At 36.7% G+C, this 20,585-nt stretch overlaps 1 protein-coding gene across 1 annotated transcript in view; it reads left to right on the top strand.

Moving 5' to 3' along the window:
• The window catches only part of RAB18 (RAB18, member RAS oncogene family), a 31,436-nt gene extending 16,260 nt beyond the window's left edge, over positions 1 to 15,176 (top strand). Inside the window, exons 3-7 of the mRNA XM_060006384.1 lie at positions 6,168 to 6,229; positions 10,113 to 10,185; positions 11,501 to 11,619; positions 11,693 to 11,759; positions 14,926 to 15,176. Coding sequence (XP_059862367.1) covers positions 6,168 to 6,229; positions 10,113 to 10,185; positions 11,501 to 11,619; positions 11,693 to 11,759; positions 14,926 to 15,101 — 497 coding nt within the window. The 3' untranslated portion in view covers positions 15,102 to 15,176. The remainder of the gene's footprint in view (positions 1 to 6,167; positions 6,230 to 10,112; positions 10,186 to 11,500; positions 11,620 to 11,692; positions 11,760 to 14,925) is intronic.
• Positions 15,177 to 20,585: the final 5,409 nt, after the last annotated feature.

The raw sequence follows: 20,585 nt of genomic DNA, 5'->3' as shown, positions 1-20,585 counted from the left end.
TCAGTTTCCTGCAAGAGTTTGTTTGTAATGGATTATTATTTAAATGTTCAGTAGAATTCATTTGGGGCCTGGAGTTTTTTCATGGAAAGGTTTTATCCACAGATTTAAATTCTTTCATAGATATAAGATTCTCTGGTTATCTATTTTTTATTGTGAAAATATATATAAGATAAAATTTACCATTTTAACCATTTTTAAGTGTATGATTCAGTGGCACTAACTATGTTCACATTGTTTTGCAACCATCAATACTATCCATTTCCAGAACTTTTTCATAACCTCAAACAGGAACTCCACCAATTAAGCAATAACTCCCACTCCACATTTCCTCTCAGTCCCTGGTAACTTGTTCTACCTTCCGTCTCTATGAATTTGCCTGTTCTAGATACCTTGTATTAGTAGACTTATACAATATTTGTCCTTTTGTAATTTGCTTATTTCACTTAGCATAATGTGTTTAAGGTTCATCCATGTTGTAGCATATATCAGAATTTCATTCCATTTTATAGCTGTATGTATTGGAATTTCATTCTATTTTATGGCTAATAATGTTCCATTATATGTACATACCACATTTTGTTTATCCATTCATCTGTCCATGGACACTTGAGTTGCTTCCACCTTTTGCCTTTTGTGAATAATGCTGCTGTGAACATTGTTGTACAATTATTTGTTTGAGTTCCTGTTGTCAGTTCTTTTGGGTATGTACCTGAGTGGAATTGCTACATTATATGGTAATTCTATTTTTAGTTTTTTGAGGAACTGCCAAACTATTTTTCACAGTGACTGTGCCATTTTACATTCCTACCAGCAATGCACAAGCATCCTAATTTCTTAATGTCCTTGTTAACACTTGTTATTTTTCACTTTTTTCTTTAATTGTAGCTGTTTTAATGGATATGAAGTAGTGTCTCATTGTGGTTTTGATTTGCATTTCCCTAATGGATAATGATGTTGAGCATCTTTTCCTGTGCTTGTTGGCCATTTGTGTATATTATTTGGAGAAGTGTCTATTCAAATCCTTTTCCCCATTTTTGAATAAGGCTTTCTGTTGTTAAGTTATAGGCATTCTTCATATATTCCAAATACTAATCCCTTATCAGATAACTGGCTTGCAAATATTTTTTTCCCATTTTGTGAGGGTTTTTTTCCCACTCCCTTGACGTTGCCCTTTGATGCATGTAAGTTTTTAATTTTGATAAAGTCCAGTTTATTTTTCTTCTGTTGCCTGTGCTCTTGGTGTTATATCCAAAAAATCTTTGCCAAATCCCATGTCATGAAAAATTTTTCCTATCCTTCTAAGAGTTTTTAAGATTTAGTTTTTACATTTACATCTTTGATCCATTTTGGGCTAACTTTTGTATATGGTGTAAGGTTAGGGTCCAACTTCATTCTTTTGCATCTGGATGTCTAGTTTTCTGAGCATCATTTGTTGAAAGGACTGGCCTTTTCCTATTGAATGGTCTTGGCTTCCTTGTTGAAACTCAGTTGGCTATATATGTGAGGGTTTATTTCTGGGTTCTCTATTTATTACATTGGTTTCAATGTCTGTACTTAATGCTAGTACCATTGTTTTAATTATTGTAGTTTTGTAGTAAGTTTTGAAGTTTGAGTCCTCCAACTATTCTTTTTTTTCAATATTGTTTTGTTATTTAGTGCCTCTTGTAATTCTATACGAATTTGAGTGTCAGCTTTTCCATTCTGCAAAAAAAGCTCTTAGAATTTTTATTGGATTGTGTTGGATCTGTAGATAGCTTTGGGTAGTATTGTCATCTTCACAATATTAAGCCTTCCAACTCATGAACACAGCATGTCTTTCCACTTATTTGTGTCTTCTTTAATTTCTTTCAGCAGTGTTTTGTAGTTTTCAGTGTATAAATATTAAAGCTCCTTGGTTAAATTTATTCCTGAATACTATTATTATTATTATCATTGTCATCTATTTTAAAAGCATTTTATTCTTTTTGATGCTATTGTAAATGAAATGATATTTAAAATTTTTCTTTTTGGATTGTTCATTACTAGGGTATAGAAATGCAACTGAGTTTTGCATGTTGATTTTATATCCTGCAACTTTGCTGAATTCACTTATTAGTTCTAACAATATTTTTGTATGTGTATGGAATATAATCATTAGGATTTTCTACATATAAGAAATGTTGTCTGTGAACAGAGATAATTTTACTTCTTCCTTCCCAATATGGATGCCTTTTATTTCCTTTTCTTGCCTAATTGCTCTGGCTAGGACTTCCAGTACTCTGAGCATAGAAGTGGTGAGAGTATGCATCCTTATCTTGTTCTGATCTGTGGGGAAAAGCTTTCAGTTCTTCACCAATGAGTATGTGATGTTAGTTACAGGTTTTTCTTATGTATTCACTTGTGTTTTCTTCTGCATTCTCTAATCTGCTGTTAATCCCATCCTGTGTATTTTTTTTTTTAATCTCAGACATTGTCGTTTTCATCTCTAGATGTTTGGTATGGGTTTTTAAAATCTCTCTCACGTCAGCTTAACTTTCTGAACATGTGATATACAGTTATGTGTTTTTAATATCCTTTTTTGCTAGTTTTAACATCTTTGCTAGTTCTGAGTCAGTTTCTCTTGATTGCTGGTTTTTCTTTTGATAAGGCAGATGATTCCATTGATATGTTCTGGTTTCCCATTCATTGGTATTTCTTTACAGTGTAGTTGATATTACTTCTGGTAAATTTTCATGTCTCACTTATTGCTTGTTTCAAAGGCTTTATTGGTTATATTATCTAGTTTTAACTAACTTAACCTTCATAAAATAGGCGTGTGCCTATAAAAAGATTCCTGCAGAGGAACAGAATTGAATATTGTATTAAAAATGCAAGCCCAAATGAACAACTAGAGAAAAGCTGAAGTGACAGTTCTTCTATGATTTTGTTATTTATGATAAGAAATATATGTTTGGTTCCTAGCACTGAACTCCGAAAACCCTTGGATTTTCTTAAGTGATAAGAATCATTAAAGATGTCTTTTGTTTTTTTCTTTTTTTTTTTCTTTTTTGGCTGCACCACGTGGCTTATGGGATCTTAGTTCCCCGACCAGGGACTGAATGAACCTGGCACCCAGCAGTGAAAGCACCGAGTCCTAACCACTGGACGACCAGGGAATTCCCAGCATGTCTTTTGTATTTTCATAACAAGCCTTTTTCAACCACACCTGAGTTTATGTTAATGATGTGACTTCTAGAAAGCCCCTAAGCATAGAGGCTGGTTGCCAGGAGAACCAACCATGTATTGGGTTGGCCCAAAATTTCGTTCAGGTTTTTCTGTAAGATGCTATGGAAAACCCAAACAAACTTTTTGGCCAACCCAATAATTAGAGGGTTGGAACTTTTCAGCCCTATCTTACCTCCCTCACTTCCAGGGTGCGGAGAGGGGCTGGAGGTTTTGTTTAATGACCAAAGGCAAATGATTTAATCAGTCCAGCCTCCATAAAAAAACCCCAGCGGTTCAGAGAGCTCTGTGTTGGTGAACATGTGGAGGTACTGGAAGGATGGCATGCTTGGAGAGGGCATGAAAACTCTGTGTCCCTTCCCCATACCTTGCCCTGTGCCCAGATCTCTTCCCTCTGGCTGTTCCTGGGTTGTATCCTTTTATAATAAAATGATAATCTAGTAAGTAAACTGTTTTCTTGAGTTCTTTGAGCTACTATATCAAATTAATCTAATTGAGGAGGGATTATGGGAACCTCTGATTTATAGCCAGTTGGTCAGAAGCACAGGTAACAACGTGGACTTCAGATTGGACTCTGAAATGGGGGTGTGGCAGTCTTGTGGGACTTCGCCCTTACCCTGTGGGATCTATCTCTTAACTTCAGGTAGATCGTGTCAGAACTGAATTGAATCGTGGGACACCCAGCTGGTGTCCCTGGAAAGTCAAAGAATTGGTAGTTGTGGGAAAAACCCTACGTATTGGGTCACAGAAGCGTTCAATGTTGTAGAGGAGAAACACAGGAGTGTTTTTTCCTGAACAGTCTGCTTCTATTATGAGCTCCTTGTTTGTCATCCACATGAGAAGGTTGAAAAGATAGTTTAATCAAACGTAGTGAGAAGTTGGCAAAATAAAATTTATCAGAAATATTCCCACTGCTGCCACCAATAAGGCAAATTAACAGCCACTTGCAAAACAGAAGACCCAGACTTGGTGAAGAAGCAGTTTGAGCATCTAAGAGCTAAAGAGATCAATGTCTGCACACGAGATCCACCAGAGGAACCAAGGGAGGATGAATGAGAACTGAAGGTCCTGTGTCCAGGAGAGGTACCCTTTCAGGTTGCCTGTCTCTTGACTTTGATGGTAGGACTCCAGGGGCAGTGTTTCCTGAGGGTGTTATCTGTAGCTTTCAAATCTAACATGTCAGAAGAGTAACTTGGAGACAGTTATTGACATGCAAATTATACGTATGACAGAGAAAGTCATTAGACTGCCAAGAAATATATGCAGGAAATTATAAAAGAGAAAGAGGATATTGGGGGAGGGAAGGAGAACACAAACATTCCGGGAACATTGAGTTTCTTTTCCTGGGTAGACTAGCTGGTAGCAGTCTGCCCTTGAGCAGATTTGTCTTAGGTGTTTAAGAATAGAAAAGTTCTTTCTATCTTCTCTGAAGAACCTTGAGAATTTAACTGTGGAGCATGTGTGACAGGCCGTCTCTTTGCGATGTCTACCAGTGGCCTTCATTTAGTACCTCTACCAAGTCAGAACCATTTCTTCATCCACATTTTCTCAAGTTTGGGTGTCTTTTTTTTAAGCTATATGAGTAAAATGTAAATAATTTCATATTTTTTATAAAAATGGTGTGGCAGATTTCTTTATCTAGACCTGGTGAATACAAGATTACTTAATATATAGAATTTTTTGTTTGTTTTGCCTCAAAGAAACTGCACTTAGGTTTTCCTTGGACTGTGCAATTGGCACTGTCCTTTAACTTGTGGTTGCCTGACATTCTAGGAATGACTTCATCAACTTCTTTATCACCTTAGCCCAAGACACCTGTTTTTTTTTAATCTTTGGCATGCAGAAAGACCTGGTGTAATGCATGTTTTGAAATGCGTTTTTATTACCTAATTTGTGTGTGTAATGGATTATCAGAAATCATCCAAGAATTACTAATATATTTCCATATTGGCGACAGGTGTTCTAGGAAGCATTTAGTATTTGAGCATTTACATATATCATCTTAGTTGTGGCTGTTTTGAATTAATTGTGATAAGCTAAAATCTCTTGAAAGTTTCTTTCCAAGTGTCTTGAGTTAATATTTTCCCTCTGGCCAGTGGGATAGACTGCATATTATTTCTGATACTCTCTTAAGACATGTGGGCAGTTACTGTCATTTAAGCCAGATGGCATGTGTCAAGTCCTTTTCCAGGGCAGGGAGAGGTTTTGGGGGCTGCTGTAGTAGAGCCCAATGTGACTTCTTACGGAACTTGTCTTCTCTTCATATAAATCAGTGCATACAGATTTCACTGCTCTTCGAGCACTCCTCTTTAACTTATGAAGATTCTTAAAGGATTGGGCATAAACGTTTTTGTGTGTAAATTCTCTTTTTGCAATTGTGCAGTAGCAAGTGATTATTGATAAGGTTATATAAAATGAATACTGTTTTTTAGGATAAAAACAAACAAAAACAAAGAATTCTTAAGGCGAGAAAAGAGGGGCCCCTTTATAATTTTACCAGTCTTCCAAGCTGCCCACAGCCAGAATCTGACTTAGGGTGTTGGCAAGCTGTGAACAACGCTCCTAATAATAGCTTAGGGGGCCCTGGGAAAGTGCCCCAACCCACAGTCAGCCAGAGATCTCTACATCAGCACGGTGAACTCTAGCTCTTGGCTTTTAATGTGCCGGGTCGATCACCACCTTACACCTTACACTTTCATTTTTTTCAATAAAACGTTTGCTTTTTCAAGAAGTACAGGTAGGTGAATAAATTTTACAAGCATTTGGTTTTCATTTTTCTCGATTAAATTCTAAGCTGCTAAACTTTAGTGACACTTTTTCTTCTATCTTCACATCCATAACTCTAAGAATTCGGATGTGAATTTGGGCATTTAATAAAGTGGCTTTTCTATTTCTTCATTTTCTTGGTAATTGATTTAAAATGTATGTTTTACTGGAATTCTTATCAAAATTTTCATTTTTCCAAGGTGTTGACTTTAAGGTGAAAACAATTTCAGTGGATGGAAATAAGGCTAAACTTGCAATATGGGTAAGAATTTTTAAAATGTATTCTGTGTAAATATTAAACTTGTACTTTTTGAAGAAGCAGAAATTGATGTGTGTAGTGTTCTAGAGGTGAATGAACAATGTGTGTTTAATAACTTGGGAGATTTGATGTTGATTAAACGATAGACATAAATAGTTATATCTTATAATTCTGTAATCAGGCAGAGACTTGTTTTACTTACTCAGATTTTTAAAATATATAATCCCTTCAGAATATTTGAAAACAGAGTATTAAAAAAATCATCGTCTGCCAGAGAGAATCATTGTTATTGAATGTGTTTCGTTAAAGTTTTAAAAAGACAACCTACTCTGAACTAATGCTAAAGACAGTTGTTGTGGAGAAGGGAATGAAGCGATAGAAAAAATGATTTTTCATGTTTGTTAGTGTAAATATCTATAAAATTTGAGCTTGCCAACTTTGGATTTTTTTTAAATACTGATGCTGAGTGTTTACTTACTAGCATCTTTTCATTTGCCTGGTAACCCAACTGTTCTGATCCGCATTCTCTGCTAACTAGACCTCTTCCTGGTAGTGCTGAATAAGGTAGCATTAGCTGCCGGAACGTCCAGGTTACTCAGTCTGCGTCCGTCTGCTCCTCTTTCCGCCTCTCCTTCCTTCCTTCCTATCTCTGTCTCTCCATCTAAGTACGATTGCTTATATATTAAATATATTACATATAAAAATATACTCATAAGCTAATTCCCACATATGCTATAGTTAAATATCTAAGTATATTTTTATAACATGATAATAATATTAGGACTGGTCTGCAGTCATCAAATTGAGTCATACTTCGGTGGCTAAGTAGTAAATGCTGGCTGGGTGGGTGTCAATTACAGATTGAAACAGCAAGTGTTCATGCATTGTATGATCTCATTCACGTTAATGGCATTCTCTGAATGGCACACTATTTCTAACACACACTTTATTCCAAATGACTGTGTGTCTTATGTTTTTTTTGTGTTTTTTTCTAAGATACAATGCTTTACATGATTGGTAGCCTGTTTGTCCCTTCCCCAAAATATGTTTAATATCAATCAGTACAGTAATGTCTAACAAGAAACAATTTGGAAAATGTTGGACTAGACCATAGTAAAATATATATTGAAGTTTAAGAATGCTCCCTTCTTTCCGAACTGAAGTGGAGCCTGATTTTCCGTGTTTTTCTTGTTTGATTTATTACCTCTTCTGCCCTTGCTCCTGCTGTGACATATACAATTTAGAATAGGATCTGAGGCTTGATGGTTGCTGTGAGATCTTACTTTCATACAAGAGGTTTTTTGTTTGTTTGTTTTTAATTTACTTTCTAGTTCCTGCTCAATAAAAAGGTTGGCAGGTATTACTGAAGTGACATCTTTATCGTAGGCTTATAAATATTTTTTAAATAAGAGAGGCTTCTCCTGACTGCAAGGATAATATAGTTTCATTCTAAAAAGTATAATCAAAATAGTATGAAATTAATAGAGAAGTTCATCTTTAACCAATGTCTGCATTTTAGTGAACATCCTATAAAATATGTCAGACACATGCACATTGTTACACGTGTTGTATATGCAGCTTTCTGAAAGAAAGGATTCACCTGCTTGTCACCCTCCCCCCAACACACTATGTACATTGTTCTGTGTCAATAAATATAGAAGTACAGCAGTTTAAATGACCATCTTAAGATATTTACACCGTTAATAGTTTTTCACAAAGATCAGAAGTGCTGTGATGAGCATACTAATTTTTACATCTGTGTGTACTTGTCCAGTTACTTTACAGTGTATACTTAGAAGCTGAATTACTGTCTCAAAGAATATGAAGACTTAACATTGGGGTATAGGAAAAAGGTCTTCTGTACTATATATTGTTAATCTTTCTCATTTTTGCCTTTCTGAGTAATAATTTTTCACTTATATTGCATTTCTTTTGATTAGTGAGCTTTTTTCTTGCATATTTATTGATTATATTTTAATGAATTTTCTTATATGCTTTGCCCTTTTTATATTAGTGTTCATCTTTTTCATGATTAAAGTCTTTATATAATAAAAATACTAGCTTTTTGTCATGTGCCACATTTTTTCCACTCTGTCATTTGTCTTTAAAATCTTATTTAAGAGGAGTATACATTAATGTTCTTGTGTGTAATACTAACTCTGTCATATGCTGCAGACTTTTTCCCCTAGTTTGTCATTTACTTTCAAATCTTGTTGAGGATGAGTGTGGGGGGCGCGGGGAGAGAGCATGGTGTTGGGGAGGGGTGTTCTTGCCATACCAAGGGTTCAGTATTTACATGATTAAATCAGTTATTTTCTTCATGCATCTGGGTGTCATGTCATATTTAGGAAGGCCTTCTCACTCAGGATTAGAAATATATGAATCTACTTCATGTAAATAAAATCAGCTCCTCTCCCACTTGGATGCTCCTTCTAGGATTATTCAAACAGAATAGAGTCAGGCCCAGCCCTGCCTCCTGTGCGCCCGAAAGTGCGGCCCACACATCATGACCTACTTGGCACCCACCTCTGAGGTGGTTCTTCTCTACATCCTTCCCTCACTTCTACTCCCCACATTCTGTCATTTAGCCTTTCTAGATCCTTTCCAGCTTTGTCCGTTTCTGTCTTTAATAATCCTCTCTTCTTCCATCAGAAAATAAAACCACATATAATAAGCTCTGCTTCCTTTATCTTACAAAGATGTTATTACTTACTGCAAATGCCTGTTTTGAAGGCAAGCAAAGATCTAACTTCTGACTATTTAAACATATAAATTATATAGTTGTTATAAATTCTGATCCATCTGAGCTTCTGCTTGCCCCACAGCTGAACTCACACTTACAGCCATGGGATGGCAGTTGTTGACATTCGATGTACGTCTTTCCTTTTCTTCAGGTTATTTTACATTAGCAGACTGCAAACTTTTTCTTAAAAGACTGGAAGATATTTAGTTCAACCCCAAGGTGGGCCGTCCAGCAGTACATAAGTGAATGGGTCTGGCTGTGTTCCAGGAAAACTTTATTTAATAAAAACATATAATGAAACAGGTGGTGGGCTGAGGCAGCAGTTTACCAACTGCTGCTTTGCTTAATCTTAGGTAGACTTGAGCCACAGTCCGAGGATGGTAGAAAGAAGACAGAAGGAACCAGGCCCAGAAGAAGAGACTTGCTAATTAGTTTACAACAAAAGTTGAGCAACTATTCTATGGCAGGAATTTCTCCGGGTTCTGGAGTTAAACTGGTGATTGAGCAGATGTGGTCCCTTCCTTGTGAAATTTACATTTCCTAGCTTGTGTACGTCTTATATTCATTACCCCTAATATGAGTCAGAAATGTAATAAGGAGTGGTTTGGTTTTAATGCATTTTCCTGAAAGAAGATACATAGAAAACATTTTTTAAAGTACAACCTAAAAATTGCCTACTTAAAATAAAACACCCCTGTAATTCTCTTTAAATCATTGGTTCTCAACCTTGATTCTGTGTCAGAATCACCTGGTGGGAAGAGTATTAAAACTTCTGTCATACCCTAGTTAAGTCAGAATCTTCATGGGTTCAAGCTAGGCGTCTGTATTTTCATTTCCCAGGAAATTTTATTGTGCCACTGGAGTTGAGAACAATGGCTTTCAATGAAATGAGTTTCATGTGTGATAAAAATCTTAAATTCAAAATTGTAGAAAACCTATACTTTGTTACATTTTTTCTAGAGATGAGGCAGTATTTGTTAGTTTTTATGTTACACTTGTCAGTAAAAAAAAAATGTCTTATTTAAGTTTTAAATGAGCTTGATATTTTAATAATGCTGTTCAACTTTCTGCTTTTAAATTAGTATGTTGAAGGTTTTTATTTATACTTTGTTTTGTTTAATAATAATTTATTGCCACTTTTAGGATACTGCTGGTCAAGAAAGGTTCAGAACATTAACTCCCAGCTATTATAGAGGTGCACAGGGTGTTATATTAGGTAAGGTTTTACTTTAATATACCGTTTAAAAAATATTGTTTTATTACTGGGGAATTTCTAATTTTCCTTGTTTGTGAAGGTCAATAAGTTTTTCTTTCATTTTTCTTTAGGGCTACTTTTATGTGACTTGAAGTTACATTAACTTCATGTAATATTAATGAATATTTACACTTTTAAAATTTTGTTTCAGCCCTTTGTCTAGCAATTAAAAAATAAAGATCAGACACATGTACTAAGGAGTGGTTTGGATTTATGCATTTTTCTGAAAGAAGATACATAGAAAACATTTTTAAAAGTACAACCTAAAAATCGCTTACCTAAAATAAAACACCCCTATAATTTATCTGGTTTAAAAGCGCGTGTTGCTGAGGACATAATTGAGGACCAGTCCTCCTGTCATTGGTCTGTCTTAGAGTATTACCAGAAACCAATCTTTAGTCAGCAGCTTACAAATATTAACTGCCAGATTATAAAAGAAGGAGAGTGTTGGTTGCTTAGCAGAATCTGTTTTCTTAGTCTTGAAAAATAGCACAGAGCACTTAGTACTATTGATTTATAATCGCACAGAACTTAAAAGCCAAGTGTGGATTTTCAATGTAATTTATTGAAAAGTGCTTGTTCTTAATATTCCTGAGAAACTGTTTAAAATGAATATTGATCAATTGTAGGGAGAAATCTCTTCTTATATATCATGACTTGTGAGGCTTTGGTTTCATTTCTGTTAATTTGACAGTGACTCTCATAGTTTTGGTTCAGCATCTCCTAAGTTTAGAAAACACTTTAAATTAATAAGCTCTTTAGTAAAATGCAGAGTGATGGGAGATGAAAGTGAAAGCAGAGGAAGACGATCAGGATTCCACCCACTAACTTTACATATTTTTTCAAATTTTCAAATTCCGGTCCTTGTGAGAAATAAAGTAACAGGGTCATAGATACTGAAATTTATGTAAAATTTTTTGGTATTTTGCCACAGATTTGAATCTAAACACCTTTTGGTTTTCAGACAAACTTTTTTTATTGTTATAAATGGAGACACAGCTGTTGTTTTGCTTAATTTTCAGTTATCACATAGGATATAATTTCATTTCTCTCACAACATATGTAAATAAAGTTGAAGTATGTATGTAAATGCATATATATTTTTTTTAAATACACTTGTTTCTTCCATCTGGATCAGTAGGCACTGATTTTTAAGCATTGAAGGCTTAAAAAACAGACTTGTCTGTATAGTAATGTCAGTTCCTAGTACATATCAGAAATGTAATGCCATTGTTTCTTACTTTTCATATTTAATAAATGATTCTTTTTATTTCAGTTTATGATGTCACAAGAAGAGACACCTTTGTTAAACTGGATAATTGGTTAAATGAGTTGGAAACGTACTGCACGAGAAATGACATAGTAAACATGCTAGTTGGAAATAAAATTGATAAGGTGAGAAGTCAGACACTTGGCAGTTTGGCTCTATATTTTGGTAGCTTTTCTTAATCTTTGATTTATCTTTTAGGAAAATCGTGAAGTTGACAGAAATGAAGGCCTGAAGTTTGCACGGAAGCATTCCATGTTATTTATAGGTAGGTGTGTGAATCTTTATCTTTTCATTATTAATGAAGAGTTTTTAAATGGAGTTTCTGTTACATTGTTCTCTTTATGAACCATAAAATGTGTGTATATAGCTCATGGTTGTCTTGTGCTATAAAACTAACCAACTGTAGAACCAGGTTCCTTATTTTTCTTTCTGTGAAAAAGAATAGGATCTCACATCATGTGAAGCCTTACAGAAGAGTCACACCATTCCTCTCCTTCAGGAAAGCCAGGGACCCAGCCCTGCAGTCGCACCTGCTGGTTCATGTGCTGGCAGCAGTGGCACCACCTGAGAGCTTGTTAGAAATGCTTCATTTCAGACCCTAGCCCAGTTTTTCTGAATTAGAATCTGCATTTGAGAAAGATGTTCATGTGATCTGTATGCACGTTAATATGTGAGAAGCACGGTAGAGCTAGTGTTGGCAAATACAGCACGGGCCAGATGTGGCCCCACTGTTTGTATGGGAACACACCATGCCCGCTCATCTGCGTTGCTGTCTGTGGCTGCCTTTGTGCTTCATGGCAGAGTTGCCATTACAGTGCGAGGCAGTATGGCGTCAAAGCCTAAAATATTTACTCTCTAGCCACTTACAGAAGATGTTTGTTGGCCCCTTGTCTGGCATAGTGGACTGGCTCTACCAGTTGGGAGCTTTTAAAAGTTACACTCTCTGGGCCTTACTTATCACGGGTCTGAAACAGAGCCTCGAAGGCAGTTTATAAGAAACACCCTAGTTAATTCTGATGTGAAGCCAGCCTTAGGAATTACTGTTTTAGCTATTCCACTGTATTAGAACCCAGTAGGAATCAGGAAATGGAAATGGGAGAACATCACATATAAAGAGAAGTGGGGTAGTGTAAGTGGAAGGTGTAGGGAATTTTAGACAGGGATTGAGTAGTATCTCTACTGCTTACTTGCTAGGTGTCTTTCATTTCTATATGTTAGTTTGTTCAATTAATATTTATTGAACACTGAGGATACAACAGTGAACAAAATGGTCCAACTTCCTGTCCTCAGGGAGTTTACATTCCAGGCTGGGAAACAGACTCGTATAAGTAAGTAGTGCTATGCAGGAAATAAAACATAGTAAGGGAAGAGGGAATGACCAGGGTGGGAGGTAATACGGAAAAGTTCTTTGAGAGAGTGCCATTTGAGCAAAAATTCGTGGTATGAAGATCAAGACGGAGAGTGTCTCAGGCTGAGAGAATAACGAGTATTTCCTGAGGTAGGAACCAGCTTAGTGTGTCTGAGCAACAGGAAGGAAGCTTGTGGGCTGGAGCAGAGCGTGTGCTGGAGGAAAGGGTGGTGATGATGGGACAAGAGATCTTAAAAGGTCATGTTGGACCTCCTAGGATATGGGAAAGAAATGAATTTTATTCTAAGCAAGGTGGAAAGCAAGGGAGTAGTGCTGTGACTTGATATTCTTTTAAAGAGACTCATTTGTGTAGCAAATGGCCCGTGAGAAGCAGAAGCAAGAGGGTGCTTATTCTCTTACAGTGGCCTAGATGAGGGGTGCTGGTGGCGCTGACTGTGGTGGCAGTCATGGCTGGTGGGAAGTTGGCAGATCCAGGAGACGCTTTGAGGGTAGAGCTGACAGCACATAGGTTGGGTGTGGAGGATAAGGGAAGAGAGCAGTCAGGATAAGTTCAGGTCTCTGGCATGAGCAGCTGGGTGAATGGTGGTGCCGTAACTGAGATGTGGAAGTTAGAGATGAGAACAGGTTTAGGCAGAGGAATAGGGAACCAAGAGTTCTGCTTAGACGTAAGACCTGTCTTTCAGACAACCAGTGGACATCGTGGTCACTGGCATTTAGGTGGCGTTTAAAGTCATGGGATTAGAGCAATCACTACAGGAAAAACTGGATAGAAAAGGGCTGATGATTGAACGCTGGGGCACTCCAGCAATCAGAAGTCAGCAGAAAGAGGAGTGCCCTCAAGTAAGGCTGCGAAAGTTACGCCAGTGAGAGAGGAGGTGCCGGGAGTGTTCAGTGTCCTGCAGGCCACGTGAACCAAGTGTTCAAAGGAAGAAGGCGGTCGGCCACATCAAATGCTGCAAGGGGTCAAATGAGAAAAGGACGTTGGATTTGACAAGGCACAGGCTTTGGTAGTCTTGAAAAGAATAGTTTCCATGGAGTGGTGGGAACAAAAGTCTAATCAGAGTAGTTTGAAGAAAATTTTGAGATAAAGTGGAAACAACTTATATGGACAACTCTTTGTGACAGTTTTGAGAGAGTAGAGAAACTAGGTGGCTACTGGAGGAGGTGTGGGCTGGAGGGCAGGTTGTTTGGTTGGGCGGGTGGGTGTTTAATGAGACGGACAATGGGCTTTGAAGCTGACTGGTATAATCCAGAAGAGAGGGCACATGATTTTTCAGTGAATGAGAAGGGATGGGATCCCGGGAACTAGACAAAGGGGGGCCTCAGACGGCAGCCGGGATGGTTCACCTGTTGTAACAGGAGTGAAGGCAAAGCCTAAGGATACAGATGTGGGTGGGCTGGGAACCCTGTCAGTGGGATGATCAGGAGTTCTTGCCAGGTTGTTTCGGGTTTTCTCAATATAGAGCTAGATCATCAGCTGAGGTAGAGGAGCTTTAAGATGACGGAATAAATAGTCATCTCAGACTGGAAAAAAAGGTAGTCACTGGGGAAATACAGGATTGGGGAGCAGGGCTGGATTGGGGAGCAGGGCTAAGTGTCCACATGCGTCTCATAAGCATAAATTTAAAATGGGACTAGTGTTCGTGGTTGTATGTCATTTATCCAACCACCTATAGCTGCTGGGTCCCAGGCACAGAGCAACCAGATTGTTTAACTTAGAGCCTAGATTTCCTTATTCTAAAACGGGAATGATACCTGCTTCAGCGGCTAATATTAAGAACTAAAAAAATTAAGGAAAGAACTTTGGCGTAGTATTTGAGTAGGGCTTTAAAATTTACAACTCTATCACAAAATCTTGGGCTTATATACCGCTAGTCTTATAGATAGAACTTAAATAGCTCAACTTTGAGAGTTGCAGGAAATTCGCTAATCTTAAACCTGTGGGGAGAGATTTGGCTTTTTATATATCATCAGCTGATATTTCTGCTATAATAGTTTTCCAGAAAAACGTAGAAATATGATCAGAAGAGAATATACTCTGACATTTTTCCTTGAATTTCAGAGGCAAGTGCAAAAACCTGTGATGGCGTACAGTGTGCTTTTGAGGAACTTGTTGAAAAGATCATTCAGACGCCTGGACTGTGGGAAAGTGAGAACCAGAATAAAGGAGTCAAACTGACACACAGGGAAGAAGGGCAAGGGGGAGGGCCCTGTGGTGGTTACTGCTCTGTGTTATGAACTCTGGGGAGCTCCATCTCTTGCATATTTGATCGGATAACGTCATCTTTCTGTATATAAACTCTTCAACTGCTATTTTAGGGTCCTTGCAGTTTGCACATATTTGTTTTGTATCATGGCAGTAAATACTTGCGAGAAATCCCACTTATCGACTGTTTCCAGGTAAAACATTATGGTAAGCATGCATAGTTTGCAATCTGCAGTTTTTTATGTAACATAAAATAGGTGTACCTTTATAAGTACATTTGATTTTATGATTTACATTCATCATGTGATTTTTTAAAAATCCACTTATCTAGTGTATGTTGATACAAGGTCTATTTCTGGTGTCCTTTTCATTTAAATACTCATCAATTACTGAATTAATTGGTATGTAGAACTCCTAGGACCACTGAGAGACATACAGGTATCATCAAACCTGGCAAATTTCCCTTCAGAAATAACAAAGAGCATGATTCCATAACTTTTCTAGGATGTTTGCTGATGGATTCTCTTTTAGTACTAAGCAAATTTCTCTTTACAGGATGTAGTCCAGGCCAATTTATAATTAAATCTCTGTTTGTTCTGATGATGCTTCTAAAATAGCATCGATATGTTAAAGAAGTTTGGTCTTACTTTTAATTTAGTTCACAAGTAGCTCAGTTGCTTAACTGGAGTTTTAATTCTGTGATATGTACATGGGATTCATGACCCTTTGTGCAGCATTTTTGCTTATGTGGTATTTGACAGGATGGCAATAAGGTTTCCCCCCATTTTGTTTTCAGAAGGACAGGAATGGTGTGTTTACGTAACTCATGTAGTACTTTGACCACTTTTAGAAACAACACCTTTTTCCATAAATGTTGGTGGTGTTTGTGCAAGCACTTCAGTCGTAGCTTGTGTAATGTTAATGAATATCTGTATCTTATGACTTCCATAAATGGCTAGTTGATACTCAAAAGCCTACTTCTGTGTTTTGAGGGTTGGGGGAAAAGACACTAAATTATAATTTGAGAAAGGCATATTGCTTCCAGATTTTGATGTGTGTGGGAAAATACTGTTGCAATGAAAATCTTGGTAATTTACTGTAACAAGTAGCCAATAGTTTATCAAAACCAACTTGTACAGACTAATAAATCTTTTCCACAGTATTCAGTTTTCTAACCTCTTGCTGTTGTACACTGTGTATTTTTTCACTCATATATTTAATTTACATTGATCTCTGCTATTTTAAGCCTCCAGATAAGTAATTTGTCCTTTCAGGCGGGTTACTCTAATACCCCTCAGTAAGATTAATAAGAAATATTAATTTCTAGGCAGTTTGTTCTCTGTATACAGGTGCAAATGATAAACATTTTTGTGGGTCACCTTTGCAATATATGTGATAATGGGCTGAAATGTACATCTTCACATAAGAAAACCTTACATTCTACGTGGTTCACACTTGTTAGACTACATTACATTTGATTAAAGGTTTTCTGCATTATGTATGTTTTTACTAAATATGAAACATATACTACTTTAATGTTGGAGAAAGATAGCTAACACATGTACTTAACGACTTGTTGTTACATTAAAACTGTAGATTTGTATATTTATGTAGTTTCTGTATTGACATTTCTGTTTATTGCTTTTTGCTCCTTGAACTATATAATACTCTTTCTGTGCATTGGATTGTCTTGATTTGGTCAGAATTTGGATACATATGAGTCACTTAACTTTTAACAACTAATTTTGTTTGATTTATATTGTAACCTTTATAGTTTTTAAATAAATATAGCCTGCTTTCCCTAGATGCATTTGTGCAGGAAGTATTATACATTTCCCTATTACTCTCATCAGCTGAGGAAGTCCTGAATACAGTGTTATTCACATTGTCACTATTTTGTTGCAAGCTTCTTGTTTCATAGTGTAGGTTTTCTAAGTGAAGTAGTAGTGATATCTAAAATTAGTCACTTAACAGGATTTTGTCAGTTCTTCATTTCTCAGTCATTTGTAGTAGTTTTAAAGTGCCTTTTGCAGATGGAGAAAATCAGAACAATTAGAATATAGTGTTTTGAGTCTGGGAGTACTGAGATAGACCTAAACAAAAAAATAACTTCAATTTATATTAACAGTAATAGTTAACATTTATTGAAAGCTTACTGGGTGTCAGGTCCAGTTCTAAGTGCTGGATTATGTCATTAAACCTCACAGCAACCTTAAGAGATTGGTTGGTACTGCCATTATGCCCATTTTAAAGATGAGGATAATGAAACATAGATAGGTTAAGTAACTTCCCAAAGATCACAGAGCTAGTCAGTGATGGAGCTGGATTCCAGTCAAGGCATTTTCACTCCTGAGTCCATACTCTTAACCACCGCTCCCTCTGCTACGGCTAGTTTTTGTTTTAACATAGCAGGCTTATCATTCTTTTGTTATGTGTAATAGAAGATTTTCAGGATTTTTGGTTATAGAGTAAATCCCATTGATATAAACCAACTGTGTAAATCATTTGACCTAGAAGTTAAGGTAGTAGAGTAGGTGGTCTCTTAGTGAAAATCTTTGACTTAGTAAAGGTACAAAATCAGGAGACTTAGGGCACCTTAATTTCCTATTTGTAATTGGATATGGGAAAAGTTATTAAATCTGGGAACAGCCTTTCAGCTCAAAATTGAAATCTAGGGGATGTTTTCATTTCAAGTACTCAGTTGCCATCTATAAATTCACACTTGGCTTTCTAACTGAATACAGTGAAATTGGACTTGATTTTGATTCATTGTAATTTGCATACTTGAAATATACATGATTACATGATTCTGTTTTAAGTGTGGGATAGCACAAACCTACCTCATATCTATAATGTCTTTAAATACAGTTTAATATGTATTTTTTCTAACTGATTTTCAAGTGAACTGGGATAATCCTCCAGATCCAACAGCTTGTAGGTCTTTTCAGTATTCAAGCATTATGCTTCTATATTTTGGGGTCCATTTCATCAGTCATACTTATGAAGTTTTTGCGTCCTTCATTTATTTTCCCTTGTTAGAGATAGGAATAAAAGCATTTAATCAGTTTTAGAAGATATACTAGTTCTGACCCCAGCTATGCTGAGGGTAATCAACTATAGATTTCATCTTGGGTTTTGTCTGGAAATGTTGAAGGAAGAGAACAGAAAGAAATAAGCTGAGTCAACACTTGGAGCTAAGGAATATAGATTTACCCAGGAATCTCCGTTTTTATTTTTTATTATCATTTTTAATGGGAACATCTATCAGGTTGGAGGAAAAGAAACATGCTCAACTTCTGTTACATTATGGGCTTTAAATTTTACTGTTTGTTGCTAGCTTTTTGTTTCATATTTAGGAATCAGTAACATTTCTGATAGTGGTATAAAGTTTGCTTTAGTGCCTCTTAGTTACAACTGTTTTGTCACAAACGTTTCCAATAGTACTGTGAGCTTCTGTTCTCACAGGAGCTGCCCCCTCACCATCTCTCTCTCACACACAAAAGCAATGTTTCTTTTTCTTTTATTAACCTGATAAACAATAAACTATGTAATTTTATTTGTATTTCTTTGATTACTAGTGTGGTTGGGCACTTTTAATATTTTATTGGATATTTGTATTATTTTCTTTTATTCCTTGTTCCTGTTATGTTGTGCTTGCCCATTTGGCATCCACCACCCACTTTTTCTTTGGATAACTGCCCTCCATCATCACACATGCAGTTTGGATGGGATTGTCGCACCTTCAGCTCTGGAGCTGACGTGGTTATCTTTAACCAGTGCCACTTCCCCCCAAGTCCCCACAGTAAATGGTTCAGATGAGGCTACTTAGTTATAAGATGTTTGCTGAGGCTTCCTCAGGAACTGCAGAAGAAGACACTTTCTTGGAGATGTGGTGTGATAATTCTGAACTTGCTGCAGCCAGCTTTTCTATTTAAAGGAGCCAGCCTGAGGGCGGTACTAAGAAAATAAAAGTGTGTCCAAGTTGGACCCTTGATGCAATCTGGAGCCCCTGGATCAAACTGGACCTGAAGTTAGCTACACTTCTGGACTTTTCACTTATGTGAGCCAATAAATTCCCTTTTGGTTTAAGCCAGTTTGAGTTGGATTTTTTTTCTTGTAACCAAATGTATGCTCTGTGAGTGTATATGGTCTTTGTAGGGGCTCTTTGTACATTGAATTCAGTATGTTGATGACTATCACTTGAAAAACCATTATTCTTAAGTAACTTAATATTTTAGTGAGGTTATTTCGTATATTTATTTGTGGATATATACATATATATAATTTTTAAGGACTCCTTATTTTATAGGGTCTCATGTTTTTTGGTTTAATTTCCTCTGTCATCCCAACACTCACTCTTCCCCCTTCCCACCTGAGATAATCATCGTTACAACCTGGCATGTATACCCTTTCTGTATTTCTCCATGCCTCTTTAATCGTATGCAAGTATGTATATATACATTATTTTACTCTTGTTATTTTACAAGAATGAGATTGTCTGTATAATCATCTCTGCATGTTGCTGTTCTTACCTAACAATAGACTGTGAAAATACCTCTAAGCCAACTTGGATGCATCTATTCTCTATTTCAATGCTTGTACAATGTTAATATTCCATGGTATGGATTATCACAGTTTATTTAACCATTCTTCTAGGAATGGGCACTTATATTGTTTCCATTTTGGCCTTTGCAGATGGTGCTGCAATAAGTATCCTTGAACACATATCGTTTTGTTTCTATGGGATAGATATTTAAGAGTTGGATCTATGGGCCAAAGAAAGTGTATATATTTTCTAGTTTTGATAGATCTTATAAATTGCTTTCCAAAAATCTGTAACAGGGCTTCCCTGGTGGCGCAGTGGTTGAGAGTCCGCCTGCCAATGCAGGGGACACAGGTTCGTGCTCCGGTCCGGGAGGATCCCGCATGCCGCAGAGCGGCTGGGCCCGTGAGCCATGGCCGCTGAGCCTGCGCGTCCGGAGCCTGTGCTCCGCAGCGGGAGAGGCCACAACAGTGAGAGGCCCGCGTACCGCAAAAAAAAAAAACAAAAAAAAACTGTAACAATTTACATTTCTACTAGCAATATGTAAGGGTATTGTTTTTCCCCCTGCATTCCCCATCAGCAGTAGGAGGTGTTCACAAAATTTAATTTTTGCCACTTTGATGTACATTAGTTTGCATTTTCTGCAGAGCATTTTTTCATGTTTGTAGGCTATTTGGAGTTACTCTTTTTTGAAATGGTTATTCATATCGTTTGTCAGTTTTTCTGTTCAATTTTTTTCCTGGTTTTATTATGTTATATGAGCTCTTTGTATAGTACAGATACTAACCCATATATATGTAAGTTTTAAGCATTTTTTTCTAACCCAGTGTTTGTTTTTCAGTTTGTTTATGCTATATTTTTTCTTACAATTTATTTTTTAATATTTTATACCTTTTGGGTTCCTCGGCTCTTAGACTGTACATGCAATCTCCTTAACCTCTTCTGAGACTTTTGTTTTACTTTCTTCTTTTTA

This window comes from Delphinus delphis, chromosome 2, assembly GCF_949987515.2.
Source record: "Delphinus delphis chromosome 2, mDelDel1.2, whole genome shotgun sequence".
NCBI lineage: Eukaryota > Metazoa > Chordata > Mammalia > Artiodactyla > Delphinidae > Delphinus > Delphinus delphis.
Note: the sequence above shows the minus strand (reverse complement) of the source record. Positions and strands in the feature narration are given on the sequence as shown.